The following is a 15,296-nucleotide window of genomic DNA, read 5'->3' as shown; positions in this document are numbered from 1 at the left end:
ACATGCAGTGAAAACCGTCAGGATGAGGCACGGATGGGCACAGACGTGGCAAGAGTGGAGATGTATGAGGCATGGCTGAGCATGAGGCATGTATGAAGCACGGATGAGACATGAATGGGCACAGATCTGCGCTGTGGGCACTGAAATCTTTTAGCTGGAGGCAAGTAAAAAAAAATAAACTAAAATAATATGGTTGCATAAGTGTGCACACCCTTAAATTAATAATTTGTTGAAGCACCTTTTGATTTTATTACAGCACTCAGTCTTTTTGGGTATGAGTCTATCACCACGGCACATCTTGAATTGGCAATATATTCCCACTCTTCTTTGCAAAAACACTCCAAATCTGTCAGATTGCGAGGGCATCTCCTGTGTACAGCCCTCTTCAGGACACCCCACAGATTATCAATCAGATCCAGGTCTAGGCTCTGGCTGGGCCATTCCAAAACTTTAAATGATCTTCTGGTGAAGTCATTCCTTTTGATTTGTATGTACGCTTTGGGTCGTTGTCATGCTGAAAGATGAAGTTCCTCTTCATGTTCAGCTTTCTAGCAGAATCCTGAAGGTTTTGTGCCAAAATTGACTGGGTATTTGGAACTGTTCAAAATTTCCTCTACCTTGACTAAGGCCCCTGTTCCAGCTGAAGAAAAACAGCCCCAAAGCATGATGCTGCCACCACCACGCTTCACTGTGGGTATGTTGTTCTTTTGGTGATGTGCAGCGTTTTTGCACCAAACATAACTTTTGGAATTATGGCCAAAAAGCTCAACTTTGGTTTCTTCAGACCATAACAAATTTTCTCACATGCTTTTGGGAGACTTTGAATTTGTTTTTGCAAAATTTAGCCGGGCTTGGATGTTTTTCTTGGCAAGAAAAGGCTTCTGTCTTGCCACTCTACCCTATAGCCCATACATATAAAGAATACGGGAGACTGTTGTCACCACACAGCCAGTACTTGCCAGACATTCCTGCAGCTCCTTTAAAAAGAGAAGAATGGGTTTTTTTGTTTGTCTTTTGAGATGCATACTTGCCTAACCTAGGTGGATGCAGCATCAGACCGATGCTGCATCTGCCGCCCGGCGTCTCTGCACTGGGAGCCGAACCACGGAACACTGCGATGGCTCGGTTCTCTCACCACCGAGCAGCGAATTGCTGACTGTCAGTCAGCATCTCTCCTGCTCTGCTTCTTCATGCTCATTGGAGCACTGAGCTGTGGAGGGGCGAGGAGCGACCGTCTCAGCGGCTCGCAGAGACTGCCATCAGTCAAGGCAGCTGGCGGATCCAGACTTCCTAAGTCGGGATGACGTGCAGCCTCGACTGATTGCAGTGACGTCAGCAGAGAGCTGACTTCAGACCACTCTCCACTTAACAACGGGTCACAGGAGTGCAAAACGAATTGTACTCCTGTGACCCTTAGGAGAAGCCTAACCTAAAAAGCTCAGGTCGGACTTCTCCTTTAATGTTGCTGTAGGCCTCTTGGCAGCCTCTCTGACCAGTTTTCTTCTCATAAATTTTGTAGAGACGTTCAGTTCTTGGTAATGTCACTGTTGTGCCATATTTTCTCCACTAGATGTTGACTGTGTTCCATGGTATATCTAATGCCTTGGAAATTCTTTTGTACCCTTCTCCTGACAGATATATTTTAACAATGAGATTCCGCTGATGCTTTGGCAGCTCTCTGCAGACCATGGCTTTTGCTGTAGGATGCGACTAAGATCCTACTAAGAAACTGTCAGGAAAAACCTACTAGAACAGCTGAACTTTATTTGGGGTTAATCAGAGGCACTTTAAATGATGGCAGGTGTGTACTGACTCCTATTTAACACTAGTTTAAATGTGATTGCTTAATTCTGAACACAGCTACATCCCTAGTTATAAGAGGGTTACACACTTATGCAACTACATTATTTTATTTATTCTGCCAACCCCCTAAAAAATTTGGTTTGTTTTTCAATTGAGTTGTAGTTTACAGGTCACATTAAAAAGGTTGGAAAAGTTCTGATATGATTTGTCTCAAGGGTGTGCAGATTTTTTTATATTGACTAATATATATAGTATCTCAGAAAAGTGAGTACACTCCTCACATTTTTGTAATTTTATTATATCTTTTCATGTGACAACACTGAAGAAATGACACTTTGCTACAATGTAAAGTAGTTACACAGCTTGTACAGCAGTGTAAATTTGCTGTCCTCTCAAAATAACAATACACAGCCATTAATGTCTAAACCGCTGGCAACAAAAGTGAGTACACCACTGAGTGAAAATGTCCAAATCGGGCCCAAAGTGTCAATATTTTGTGTGGTCACCATTATTTTCCAGCACTGCCCTAACCTTCTTGAGCATGGAGTTCACCAGAGCTTCATAGGTTGCCACTGGAGTCCTCTTCCACTCCTCCATGACGACATCACGGAGCTGTTGGATGTTAGAGACCTTGCGCTCCTCCACCTTCCATTTGAGGATGCCCCACAGATGCTCAATAGGGTTTAGGTCTGGAGACATGCTTGGCCAGGCCATCACCTTTACTTTCAGCTTCTTTAGCAAGGCAGTGGTTGAGTTGGAGGTGCGTTTGGGATCATTATTATGTTGCAATACTGCCCTGTGGCCCAGTCTCTAAAGGGAGGGGATGATACTCTGCTTCAGTAGGTCACAGTATATGTTGGCATTCATGGTTCCCTCAATGAACTGTAGCTCCCCAGTGCCGGCAGCACTCATGCAGTCCCAGACCATGAGACTGCCACCACCATGCTTGTTTGCGGGCTCTCTTGTGCATCATCTGTAGAAGAGGTTTCCTTCTGGGATGACAGGCATGCAGACCAATTTGATGCAGTGTGCGGCGTATTATCTGAGCACGGACAGGCTGACCCCACCCACCCACCCTTCAACCTCTGCAGCAATGCTGGCAGCACTCATACATCTATTGCCCCAAAAGACAACCTCTGGATATGACGCTGAGCATGGGCACTCAACTTCTTTGGTGACCACGGTCAGGCCTGTTCTGAGTGGAACCTGTCCTGTTAAACCGCTGTATGGTCTTGGCCACGATGCTGCAGCTCAGTTTCAGGGTCTTGCAAATCTTCTTATAGCCTATGCCATCTTTATGTAGAGCAACAATTCTTTTTTTCAGATCCTCAGAGATTTCTTTGTCATGAGGTGCCAAGTTCAACTTCCAGTAACCAGTATGAGGAAGTGAGAGTGATAACACCAAATTTAACCCCCCCGCTCCCCATTTACACCTGAGACCTTGTAACACTAACGACTCACATGACACCGTGGAGGGAAAATGGCTAAATGGGCCCAATTTGTACTCACTTTTGTGAGAAACTGATTATATTATAATAATATATATATATATATATATATATATATATATATATATATATATATATATATATATATATATATATATATATATATATATATATATATATATATATATATATACACATACACACACACACACACACACTTCAGACCCCCTTAAATTTTTCACTCTTTGTTATATTGCAGCCATTTGCTAAAATCACTTAGGTTCATTCTTTTTCCTCATTAATGTACACACAGCACCCCATATTGACAGAAAAACACAGAACTATTGACATTTTTGCATATTTATTAAATAAGAAAAAAACTGAAATATCACATGGTCCTTTGCGCAATATTTAGTAGAAGCACCCTTTTGATCTAATACAGCCATGAGTCGTTTTGGTAAAGATGCAACAAGTTTTTCACACCTGGATTTGGGGATCCTCTGCCATTCCTCCTTGCAGATCCTCTCCAGTTCTGTCAGGTTGGATGGTAAACATTGGTGGACAGCCATTTTTAGGTCTCTCCAGAGATTCTCAATTGGGTTTAAGTCAGGGCTCTGGCTGGGCCATTCAAGAACAGTCACGGAGTTGTTGTGAAGCCACTTCTTTGTTATTTTAGCTGTGTGCTTAGGGTCATTATCTTGTTGGAAGGTAAACCTTCAGCCCAGTCTGAGGTCCTGAGCACTCTGGAGAAGATTTTCATCCAGGATATCCCTGCAGTTGGCCGCATTCATCTTTCCCTCGATTGCAACCAGTCATCCTGTCCCTGCAGCTGAAAAACACCCCCACAGCATGATGCTGCCACCACCATGCTTCACTGTTGGGACTGTATTGGACAGGTGATGAGCAGTGCCTGGTTTTCTCCACACATACCGCTTAGAATTAAGTTCTATCTTGGTCTCATCAGACCAGAGATTCTTATTTCTCACCATCTTGGAGTCCTTCAGGTGTTTTTTTTTTTTTTTTTTTTTTTTTAGCAAACTCCATGCAGGCTTTCATGTGTCTTGCACTGAGGAGAGGCTTCCGTCGGGCCACTCTGCCATAAAGCCCCGACTGGTGGAGGGCTGCAGTGATGGTTGAATTTCTACAACTTTCTCCCATCTCCCGACTGCATCTCTGGAGCTCAACCACAGTGATCTTTGGGTTCTTCTTTACCTCTCTCACCAAGGCTCTTCTCCCCGATAGCTCAGTTTGGCCGGACGGCCAGCTCTAGGAAGGGTTCTGGTCATCCCAAACATCTTCCGTTTAAGGATTATGGAGGCCACTGTGTTCTTAGGAACCTTAAGTGCAGCAGAAATTTTTTTGTAACCTTGGCCAGTTCTGTGCCTTGCCACAATTCTGTCTCTGAGCTCTTCAGGCAGTTCCTCTGACCTCATGATTCTCATTTGCTCTGACATGCACTGTGAGCTGTAAGGTCTTATATAGACAGGTGTGTGGCTTTCCTAATCAAGTCCAATCAGAATAATCAAAACACAGCTGGACGCAAATGAAGGTGTAGAACCATCTCAAGGATGATCAGAAGAAATGGACAGCACCTGAGTTAAATATATGAGTGTCACAGCAAAGGGTCTGAATACTTAGGACCATGTGATATTTCGGTTTTTCTTTTTTAATAAATCTACAAAAATGTCAACAATTCTGTGTTTTTCTGTCAATATAGGGTGCTGTGCGTACATTAACCACTAGACATCTGCGCTATGGGCAGGGCGCGCGCCGGGCGCGCTGTGATCACCGAGTCACTGAGACTCGGCTGAACACCGATCCGTGTAAGGGGCCGTTCCCGGCCCCTTACCATGAGATCAGCTGTCAGCCAATGACAGCTGATCACATGATGTAAACAAAAGATCGGTTAATCGTTTTTTTTTTTTTTTTTTACTCACGCTGACAGCGCGAGTAGAAAAAAAAGCCGATCACCGGCTCACATGTCAGGGACATCGGTCCCGAAGTGGAAGAGGCACATCTGCCTCATCAGTGCCCACTAAAAGTGCCACCTAACAGTGCCCACAAGTGCCACCTAACAGTGCCAACAAGTGCCACCTAACAGTGCCCACCTGTAGTGCCAATCAGTGCCACCTGCCAGTGCTGCCCATCACTGCCACCCATCAGTGCACATCAATGAAGGAGAAAAATTACCCGTTTTAAATTTTTTATAACAAAATATAAAAAAATAAAAATTTTTTTTTTTTATTCAGTTTTTTACATTTTTTTTTAACAAAAATTAAAACCGCAGAGGTGATCAAATACCACCAAAAAAAGATCTATTTGTGCTAAAAAATGATAAAAATTTCATTTGGGTACAGTGTTGTATGACCACGCAATTGTCATTCAAAGTGCGTCAGCGCTGAAAGCTGAAAATTGGTCTGGATAGGAGCGGGGTTTAAGTGCCCTGTAAGCAAGTGGTTAATGAGGAAAAAAATATGAACTTAAATGATTTTAGCAAATGGCTGCAATATAACAAAGTGAAAAATTTAAGGGGGTCTGAATACTTTCCATCCCACTGTGTGTGTAATATATATATATATATATATATTTATATTATACACGCATTGTGAATGTAACCCAGTACGTAAAACTAAAAAATTGTGGGAAAAATAATTTTCTTTTAATTTACCAAAAATTGTGACCAAAAAAAAAAAAATTACACTTTAAAAAAAACTTGCCATGCCCCTTAACGAATACCTTGGACTGTCTACTTTCTAGAAAAAGGTCATTTGGGGGGGTATTTGTACTGTCCTGATGTTTTCAGGCCTAGAGAAATGAGATCAGTACATCAGGATTTTCAGCTATACACTGTATTTACCAAAAGTATTGGGACACCTGCCTTTATACGCAAATTAACTTTATTGGCATCCCAGTCTTAGTCCATAGGGTTCAATATTGAGTTGGCCCACCCTTCGCAGCTATAACAGCTTCAACTCTTCTGGGAAGGCTTTCGACAAGGTTTAGGAGTGTGTCTATGGGAATGTTTGACCATTCTTCCAGAAGCGCATTTGTAAGGCCAGGCGCTGATATTGGACGGAAAGGCCTGGCTCATAGTCTCAGCTCTAATTGATCCCAAAGGTGTTCTATCGGGTTGTGGTCAGGACTCTGTACAGGCCAGTCAAGTTCCTACACCCCAAACTGGCTCATCCATGTCTTTATGGACTTTGCTTTGGGCACTGGTGCACACTCATATTGGAACAGGAAGGGGTCATCCCCAAACCGTTGGGAGCAGGAAACTTTCCAAAATGTAAGGGTATGCTGAAGAATTCCCTTCACTGGAACTAAGGGGCCAAGCCCAACCCCTGGAAAACAACCCCACACCATAATCCCCCCTCCACCAAATGATTTGGACCAGTACACACAGCAAAGTCCATAAATACATGGATGAGTGAATCTGAGATGGAGGAACTTGACTGGCCTGCACTGTTCTGACCTCAACCCGACAGAACAGCCTTCCCAGAAGAGTTGGAATGGTTATAGCTGCAAAGAGTGGGCCAAGTCAATACTGAACCCTACAGACTAAGACTTGGATTGCCATTAAAGTTCATGTACATGTAAAGTTAGGCGTTCCAATCCAAACTGCTGCACATTGTCATGATTGAAGAGTATGTTTTTTACTCGCATAAAGTTTGTGTAAAATAAAACGTAAAAAAAAAAAAAAAAAAAAAAAAAAAAAAAAGGAGGGGGGGAGGGTTTTACCGTGTGATGTGCTGAACTGCGCACCACACTTCCCTCCCGCAACTAGCAATGGACAGCTGCCAGCGTGGTAAAGTGCTCCAGCAGCTGTACGTTGTATTGTCAATTCAGCCTTAGGGTTCAACCTTTGAAGTGAAACAAGGACATAATGTTTGTCTACACCATAAACAAATGAAAAGGTCACAAATACACCATAAAAAATGAAAAGGTCACAAATTGTAGCCCAAATCATGTGACATTGCTTAGGTCTGCTTTGTGCACTAAGTGAAGATCAAAGGAAATAAACACAAGTCAAAATAAGAGAGAAGAAAACCAGAAATGCTTTCCAACTAAGAACAAAATCATTTGGAACCTAAAATGAAATCATTTTCTCCTTTAAGAGGTCAGTAAGGCTAGGTTCACACTAGACAATGCTCTGAAACGCAACCCACAGTGGATCAATTTTCATTGATCAGCCAAGTAGCTGCTGTCAGGTGTTCAGAAGGCAATCCTGCAAAGAAGTGCCTCACCACTAAATAAAGAAAGGTCAAAACAAACTCTACACAGACTAATGAGGACCCGGTACTAATGAGGCCCTTTTTATATGAAGTATTAATCTTTGTTTTAATTGGATTTTAGATACAGAGCCTAAGACCACTATAGTGAAAAAATATAGTAATATTTTAACAACTGTATGGTTAATACTTGTAAAGACAGCATTCAGCACACAAATGGATGTTTTATTTCACATGCCTTTTTTTATATTTTAATCCACATTTACATATAGATGAAGCTGTCCAGCAAAAGTGACAGTTATAAGGGTTACACATGACAAACCAGCAGATTTCAAAAGCGTGCTGGACTTTAGACTTCAAGTTTAGGCCAATGTAAAGTAAACAAATCATCTATATGTGAAGTTATCTTTAACACTCCATAGATGGCTGCGCTCTTCAACAGCAGCCAGAAGCTGCTATCACAACTACATTACTAATATTTGACAACCTGTGAAAAGTTTAGAAAAGGGTGGTAAAATTTGCTGCACTAAAAAAAAAAAAAAAAAAAAAAAAAAGAAAAAAAACCTAACACTTTCCTAGAAAGCACCATTTTTTACAGAGATATTCCTGCCTAGGTATATATAAGAAATAACACTTCATATCAGACTCTGTATATCTGTTTAAAGGTGAGATGTCAAAGTGCAAAACACCCTGGTCTATTATCAAAAATGTATTTTTAACTTACCTTCGATAGAGAGGCTCAATAGTTATATGAATAAGGTGACACAGTGCTATTGCAATAGATTTATGGGAGGTGGCATAAAAAGGGGGCATCTGATCCATTATGTTTTGAGCATGCTGCCAGTCTCCAATTTTCAGTAGTGCTTCCAGTAAACCAAGCTTCTGGTTGTCAGTAGCCTGCAAACAAGTATATCAGTGACTAAATATTTTATTACTGTATGTAGCAGTTTATAGTACATGAATTCCATATTATGGATATGATCAGATTTATGGTCTCAAAGCGAGGTCTCATTAAAAAAGCCACAAGGGGCTGCCAAAACTTGCTAACATAATACAAATATCCCCATTAGAATATGTTCAATGAGGTGCTGTTATGTAGCAATGCACTAACCAATTACTTAACAATATTTATATTTGGAGATCGAGCACAGTTTTGGAAATGAAAAAAAGCATAAAAACAATATCAGAAGCATAAGACCACCTTTCACACTGAGGCGCTTTTCAGGCACTTTCACACCAAAAAAAGCGCCTGAAAAGCTCACGAAATCCTATTTCCATTAAAATCAATGAATGCTTTCACACTGGGGCAGTGAAAAAACACCCCTCTCCATTAAAATGAATGGAAAGCTCTTCAAAAGCGCTCAGTGTTTTACTGGCAGTTTAGAAGCGCCTCAGTGTGAAAGGGACTTTACATATTCTTAACCAGTTTTGGACAACTTGAGGTGTTCTTGATGACCCATTGGTTTCCTCTTATACCACATATCTATTCTAATATCTTATTAGGACTACAGAGTTTCCAAACTCTGTGCATTTTAGTTTTAAGGTCTTTCCATCTGCAGCAGCCATTACAGAATCTTCTCACATTCTGTTAAATTCTCCAAATGACTCTGCTTAATGAAATAGGTCTGTCTACCTGTAAGCTCATTTACCTCCAAGATGGTTGCTCACACATTTGCAATCAAATAAATATTTGCAGCGGTTTTCCCTGCTACCTCTATAACTGAATGCCGAGTCGCTCTGATTGGACAAAGGCTCCAGCACTCGTGGCAGTCACCAGTCCAGATAATAGGAACATGTGTTAGGGAAAAGGAAAAAAAAGGGCATGCTCCAACACTACATGGTATAGTCAGAGCATTGCCCTTCAGAATGGCTCAGCATTTATCCCTGGGTTCACACTGACTGTGGCTTTGAAATCGTGTAACTTCATCTGAAAGCGCACAAATTTCAAAGCTGCATGTCAGTGACTTCAGGTGCGACTTGTTAGACATCTGTGCAGCTTCATGCACAGATTTATATGCCAGTTGCACTGTGAATCACCAAAAGTAGTACAAGAACTAGTTTTTCAAATCAATGCAAAGTGACTGCAAAGTTAGCATTACACTGATTTGAACAATGCAATTGCCAGCAATAAGGTACTACTTGTCATGCGATTTGACCTGTCGCATGACAAGTCGCTCCCATGTGAACAAGGGCTTAGAGCTGAACTAAAGTCTTTTTTTTAAAAACTGCAAGCAGGCAGACTCAATTGTCGAAGACAGTCTCTGCACTCTTTCTTCTGCAATAAAAGAACCCTATCTGCCTGCTCGCAGTCTTCATCAGAATGTCTTGCTCCAATGAAACTCCACTTCAAACGTAGAAGGGATAATGAAAATTGATAGAGCTTTATACCCATTTGTTTAATTTCATTTTAGTGGCAGTGTCACTTTAAGAACTACTACAGTCTTCCATATGAAAACCTCTGAATGCAAAGCACTATCAAAAAATGGGACAACATGCACTAGGACTACACGCACTTTGTACTGTGGGGGGGGGGTAGTTTTTTTGGTGATGTTATGGACTTCTTTTAAGCTAAAACATTTGTTTTACCTTCTATTGATAACTGTAAAAAGGAAAAAAAAAATAGTATCAAGAGTGATTTTAATAATAAAAGGTTTAAAAAATAATGCAGGCATAAAAAAAAATTAACTACTTAAAATTACTCTATTGAATGAAATAGACATCAAATTACAAAACTGTAAGTAGTAAATAATACCCTGGCATGTTTAGAAATAATGAATTCTCTTTGTGAGTTAATAATTTTACCAGTGAGCATATAATCAAATTATGCTTCATTCAACAATAAAATATGAATTAGGATTTTGGTTCTACTCATTTGTGCTGCCTCTCGAGTATAGTTCTGCAATTTTATTTACATTCACGGCACTAAACTAAACAAACCATGAAATCATTTCACACAATCCAATTTAAAAAAAGAGAACTAAAGAAAACCAGAACAACACTCACAATATACAGCACTCAAAAGCAATTAGAAAAAGTTAAATGGGGGCACTGCAGCCAGTCTTATAAATGTAAAATAGAACTTGTGTTAAAAAAATACATTGGTTTATCAGTTTAAAAAATAGTTACATTCCCCGGCATGTGGTTGGGGTCATTACTGATCGCATGCGCAGCATCATGGCAGTTGCAGAAATGATAGGAGGGTTTACCTCCATTTTAGGATAAAAATATAAATAAATTACATATACATACACACACACACTGTATGTACGAGTCCCTAAACATGGTCTCAGGCCAAATTTATACACAGAGCCTACTATACTCCTGCTTGTTAGGACGGCATATATGCTACAGTTAGGCCCCTATATACTAGACGTCAGCTAGCTGAAGGTACCTTCTATCACATGGTTTGGACTTGCCCTAAGCTGCGCCCTCCCTTCCATTTCCCTTTTGGGTTGGAACTCTAAAAGAATACTTGTTACTCCTTTTGATGCATCCTATGGTGTGCACCCCAAAACAGACGTGTGTGTGTGTAAAATTATATGTAGATAGAGATATATCTATCTATTTATATATCCATCTAATGGTTGTCACCACACACAAATCAGAAATATAAAAAAAAAAAAAAAAAAAAAAAAAAAAAAAAGGAAGAGTGGGCCCGGGTGCACAGCAAAGACCATAGTGCATATAAACCAAAAAAAGAGAGAGCGTCAGTCACAGGTCTTGAAAGGTGAACGCACATTGGCAGTTTAATTCGGTGAGGCACAAACTCATCCTGAGGAAGACGAGCTTGTGCCTCGTTGAAACCTCAAATTAAACCACCATTGTGCATTCACCTATCAAGAACCATGAGTCTCTTTTTTGAAATATAGATACAGATATGCATACACACACACACACACTATATATAGTGTGTACACAAACATTCATATATACATAAAACCACCCATTTGTGTGCCTGCCTGACCAAAGTGTCTTCTTTGACATTCTTTTCATAATAAAAAAAAATTTTTTTTTTTTTTGGAGTAGAGCCCCCCATACTGCATGGGTTAAATGCTCATTTAGTCTAGGGGCAGAGGATTAAGGTATAAATACCTAAAGGATAGGTCCACTTTTTTTTTATTAAAAAATAGTAAATGCACATATTTTTGCTGGTACGTTTATTATTTTTCTTTTTAAATCGGACACTGCAAAAGTATTGTGCCCACCATCAGCAGATTGCGGGTGAAGGGTCAAGCTCCTGCAGGCACTGCCTACAGCTCTGTGCTCATACTTCTGTATGACTGTCATTTCAGAGCTGTAAGCGATGTGAATGAACTACAGGCATGCTGATCAGTGTGTTTGCAGTTCATTTAAACTACAAGTCTGTCTGCTGCAGTGGTGGATCGGACATGCAGTTTATACATTTCACAGATTCCTATGAATTAATGATGAGGCTGTGTGGTAGGGGGTGCAGAAGAGGGGGCAACTAGAAGATGTTACACCCTGTATATGGGTGTAACATGTTCTAAAAGGTGAGTTCATCCCTTAAGTAGTGATGGGCTCGGGCATGTTAGGATTGAACCCCCAGGAAGCAGTCACTGCACACCGCCAAACATAGGCAGTGAGGCATTTCCCAACTGGCAGCTGCACATACACATGCTGCCTAAGATTGGCAGTGTGCAGTTCCGCGTTGATCTGAACACACCCGAGCCCCATCGCTACCTTTAAGTTGGTACACCTGCACAGGATTTTTTGGCTGAGATCGCTAGCCGACAGGTTCTTGCATCTACACAAATAATGTGGAAGCAGGAATCCCCCTACTGGGACATCGTTTTCTGACAGCGGGGACTCCCCACTGTCAGAATACACTGATTAGTGCTGCAGCCGATTGGCTGCAAGCCACTAAACTGAGCAAGGTGAAGAGAAGCTGATCTAACGATTGGCTTCTAACAGGAAGGGCTACACACAAACTGAAGTCTAGATGATCCCTGTTCAACTGGACGAATCTCAGTCTGTGTGTACTCAGCTTTACCTTATTCCTTTCTCCAGCAGGCTCGCTTCACTGCTGTGACTTTTTTGTTCAGATTCTAAGTTACTGGTCACACTCCAGCCTCCCCATCATACCATAAGGGGTTAATGTCCCTCTATGGTATGTGATGTTAAAAGAGACATATGGTTTTTTTCTGCCTATTTATATTTATGTAGGTGGATGCAGCATCGGTCCAATGCTGCATCTGTCCCCCAGCGCCTCTGCACCGAGTACTGAGTCATCAAACATCGCCGATAGCTCGGTTCTCACAAATCCCTGAGCGGAGCTCACTGAAGCTCCGAGCTGTGGAGGGGCGGGGAGCGGCCGTCTCGGTGGCTCGCTCAAACGGGTATCAGTCCAGGCACCTGGCGGATCCAGACTTTGTCGTGATGAGGCAAAGCCTGGACCGATTCCTGTGACGTCAGCAGAGAGCAGACTTCAGACCGCTCTCTGCTGAAAAGGTGCCACAGGAGTGCAAAACGAACTGCACTCCTGTGATCCATAGGAGAAGTACAGCCAAACGAGCTTTGGCTAGACTTCTCCTTTAAGGCTTTGAGGGAAGACAGCTTGGAATCAGGAGAGAGAGATAGAGAGATTTTCCCAGACTGCTGCCTCAGAAAGGAGCTCTGCAAGCTGTCTTCTGGCAAAACAAGGCATAGGATGGTGGGTAACCAACTCCTGTAAGGACTGCAGACCCTGCTGGGGAGTAAGCAGTCATGAGTTATTCAATGCTGCCTCTGTATTTCCAGCTACAGCATCTCTGATAGCGGGTGGCCGAGTGACAGCATGAAAGCCCTGGCTTGCATCAGGTGTGCCTGGGCCATCAAGGTGTGCCCAGGCACACACGGCACACTTGTGCGCACGCCTATGCCTCCTGCGTTCTGATTTACTGGCTATTTTTTTTTTCACTTGTCGACCGCACATATAGTATAGCCTGGAGTGAAACTGGAGGTGGCGGCTGCTATAAGGCCCAAATCGAGGGTTAACAATGGGACTGAATGGCCCAGGCAAAAGAGCCAAGGGACATATGTTTGCCGCTCCAGGGATGAAGGATGCTGGACAGGTTTGTACCCAAAGTTAGACTCTGGTACTGTAATCGGTGAGTGGGTCCCAGTGATGACTTCCAAAAGGTCGAGGATCCAATGGAATCTCTGCACAATCTGCACTGTCCGCTGGGCATTGGCCAACAGATAGTGGGGACTTTATCAAAAGACCATCGAGATAACTTCCCCAAAATTTTGTATCCTCTGAGATGCGCCAAGATCAGGGCAAGCACGTTGTTGAAAATCTGGGGGTTATGGGTGACTAAATAAGGAAGGATAACAGAAAGGTAAATTGCAAAAAGCAGAACATGCTCATAAGAAAGAAAACTGAAAATGTGCAATCATTCCCGATGTCCGCTAAGGCTGGAAAATCTCCCTAGGAGAGAGGAAATGACAGACTAGGACAATTCCATGCATTTTGGACACAGGGGAACAAGTTTAGAATCTTCAGATCCAAAGTGGACTGAACACCAACATTAAGCTTGGGTACTGTGAACATGTCCAAGCACAAAATTATGAAACAGATCACTGTTCAGGACTGGGGTGATGTGAGAAGAGCTGCTGAAAAGCAGCATGAAGATCCAGCTGTCTTTGTGGGGAAAGAGACATTTCAGGGCCTGAAGCAGGGAAAAGTCCAAAAAAAAAAAAAAACACAGAACACCTGGAGCGATGTGAGTCTAGGGGCCAAGTAGAGTGCTCTGATGAGGAGTAATCAAATAAGTGGATCAGACCCAGTGCAGCCAGCACAGCATGGAAAGAGATGCGACAGACAAAGAAAAAACACAAAATGATCAAATAAATTCCAACGTAGTACTGCATGCATAAACGGTGCTATTTATTCCATAAGGTTAAAAAATGGTTGATCAGTCAAAGTTTAAAATAAATGGTAGTGAACGTTACCAGTGACCTCAGAGTGGATAAGGGGGAAACAATCATCCAGGAGGCAAGCTTCTGATCCAGCATTTGATCCAAACAATCATAAGCATATGGAGGGAGAGGAGCCTAACCCTGGAGATTATTATCATTAGTAGAGGTACACTGAATGGAAACTGAAAATGACAGCATTTTTAAAAAAAAAAAGATAAAAGTATCTCACAAAAGTGAGTACACCCCTCACATTTTTGTAAATATTTTATTATACCTTTTCATGTGACAACGCTGAAGAAATGACACTTTGCTACATAGTAAAGTAGTGAGTGTACAGCTTGTATAACAGTGTAAATGTGCTGTCCTCTCAAAATAACTCAACACACAACCATTAATGTCTAAACCGCTGGCAACAAAAGTGACTACACCCCTAAGTGAAAATATCCAAATTGGGCCCAAAGTGGCAATATTATGTGGGGGCACCATTATTTCCCAGCACTGCCTTAACCCTCTTGGGCATGGAGTTCACCAGAGCTTCCCAGGTTGCCACTGGAGTCCCCTTCCACTCCTTCATAACGACATCACAGAGCTGGTGGATGTTAGAGACCTTGCACTCCTCCACCTTCCGTTTGAGGATTCCTCACAGATCCTCAATAGGGTTTAGGTCTGGAGACATGCTTGGCCAGTCCACCACCTTTACCCTCAGCTTCTTTAGCAAGGCAGTGGTCGTCTTGGAGGTGTAGGTGCCTATATTAAGGCTTACCTGTAGGTGCTTGAAATATCTCCTAAACCGCTACGGTTTAGGAGATATTTAGAAAAAAGCCGAGCGCAGATATCTATGGCGCATGCGCCAATGTCTACGATGCATGCACACTTTAGAAAGGGCACATCGTGCGGT

The 15,296-nt window shown here is 42.0% G+C and overlaps 1 protein-coding gene across 1 annotated transcript in view; it reads right to left on the bottom strand.

Moving 5' to 3' along the window:
• The window catches only part of THOC2 (THO complex subunit 2), a 251,420-nt gene that overhangs the window by 187,000 nt on the left and 49,124 nt on the right, over positions 1-15,296 (bottom strand). Inside the window, exon 11 of the mRNA XM_073599433.1 lies at positions 8,205-8,377. Coding sequence (XP_073455534.1) covers positions 8,205-8,377 — 173 coding nt within the window. The remainder of the gene's footprint in view (positions 1-8,204; positions 8,378-15,296) is intronic.

Source organism: Aquarana catesbeiana, linkage group LG09, assembly GCF_042186555.1.
Source record: "Aquarana catesbeiana isolate 2022-GZ linkage group LG09, ASM4218655v1, whole genome shotgun sequence".
NCBI classification, from domain to species: Eukaryota; Metazoa; Chordata; class Amphibia; order Anura; family Ranidae; genus Aquarana; species Aquarana catesbeiana.
Note: the sequence above shows the minus strand (reverse complement) of the source record. Positions and strands in the feature narration are given on the sequence as shown.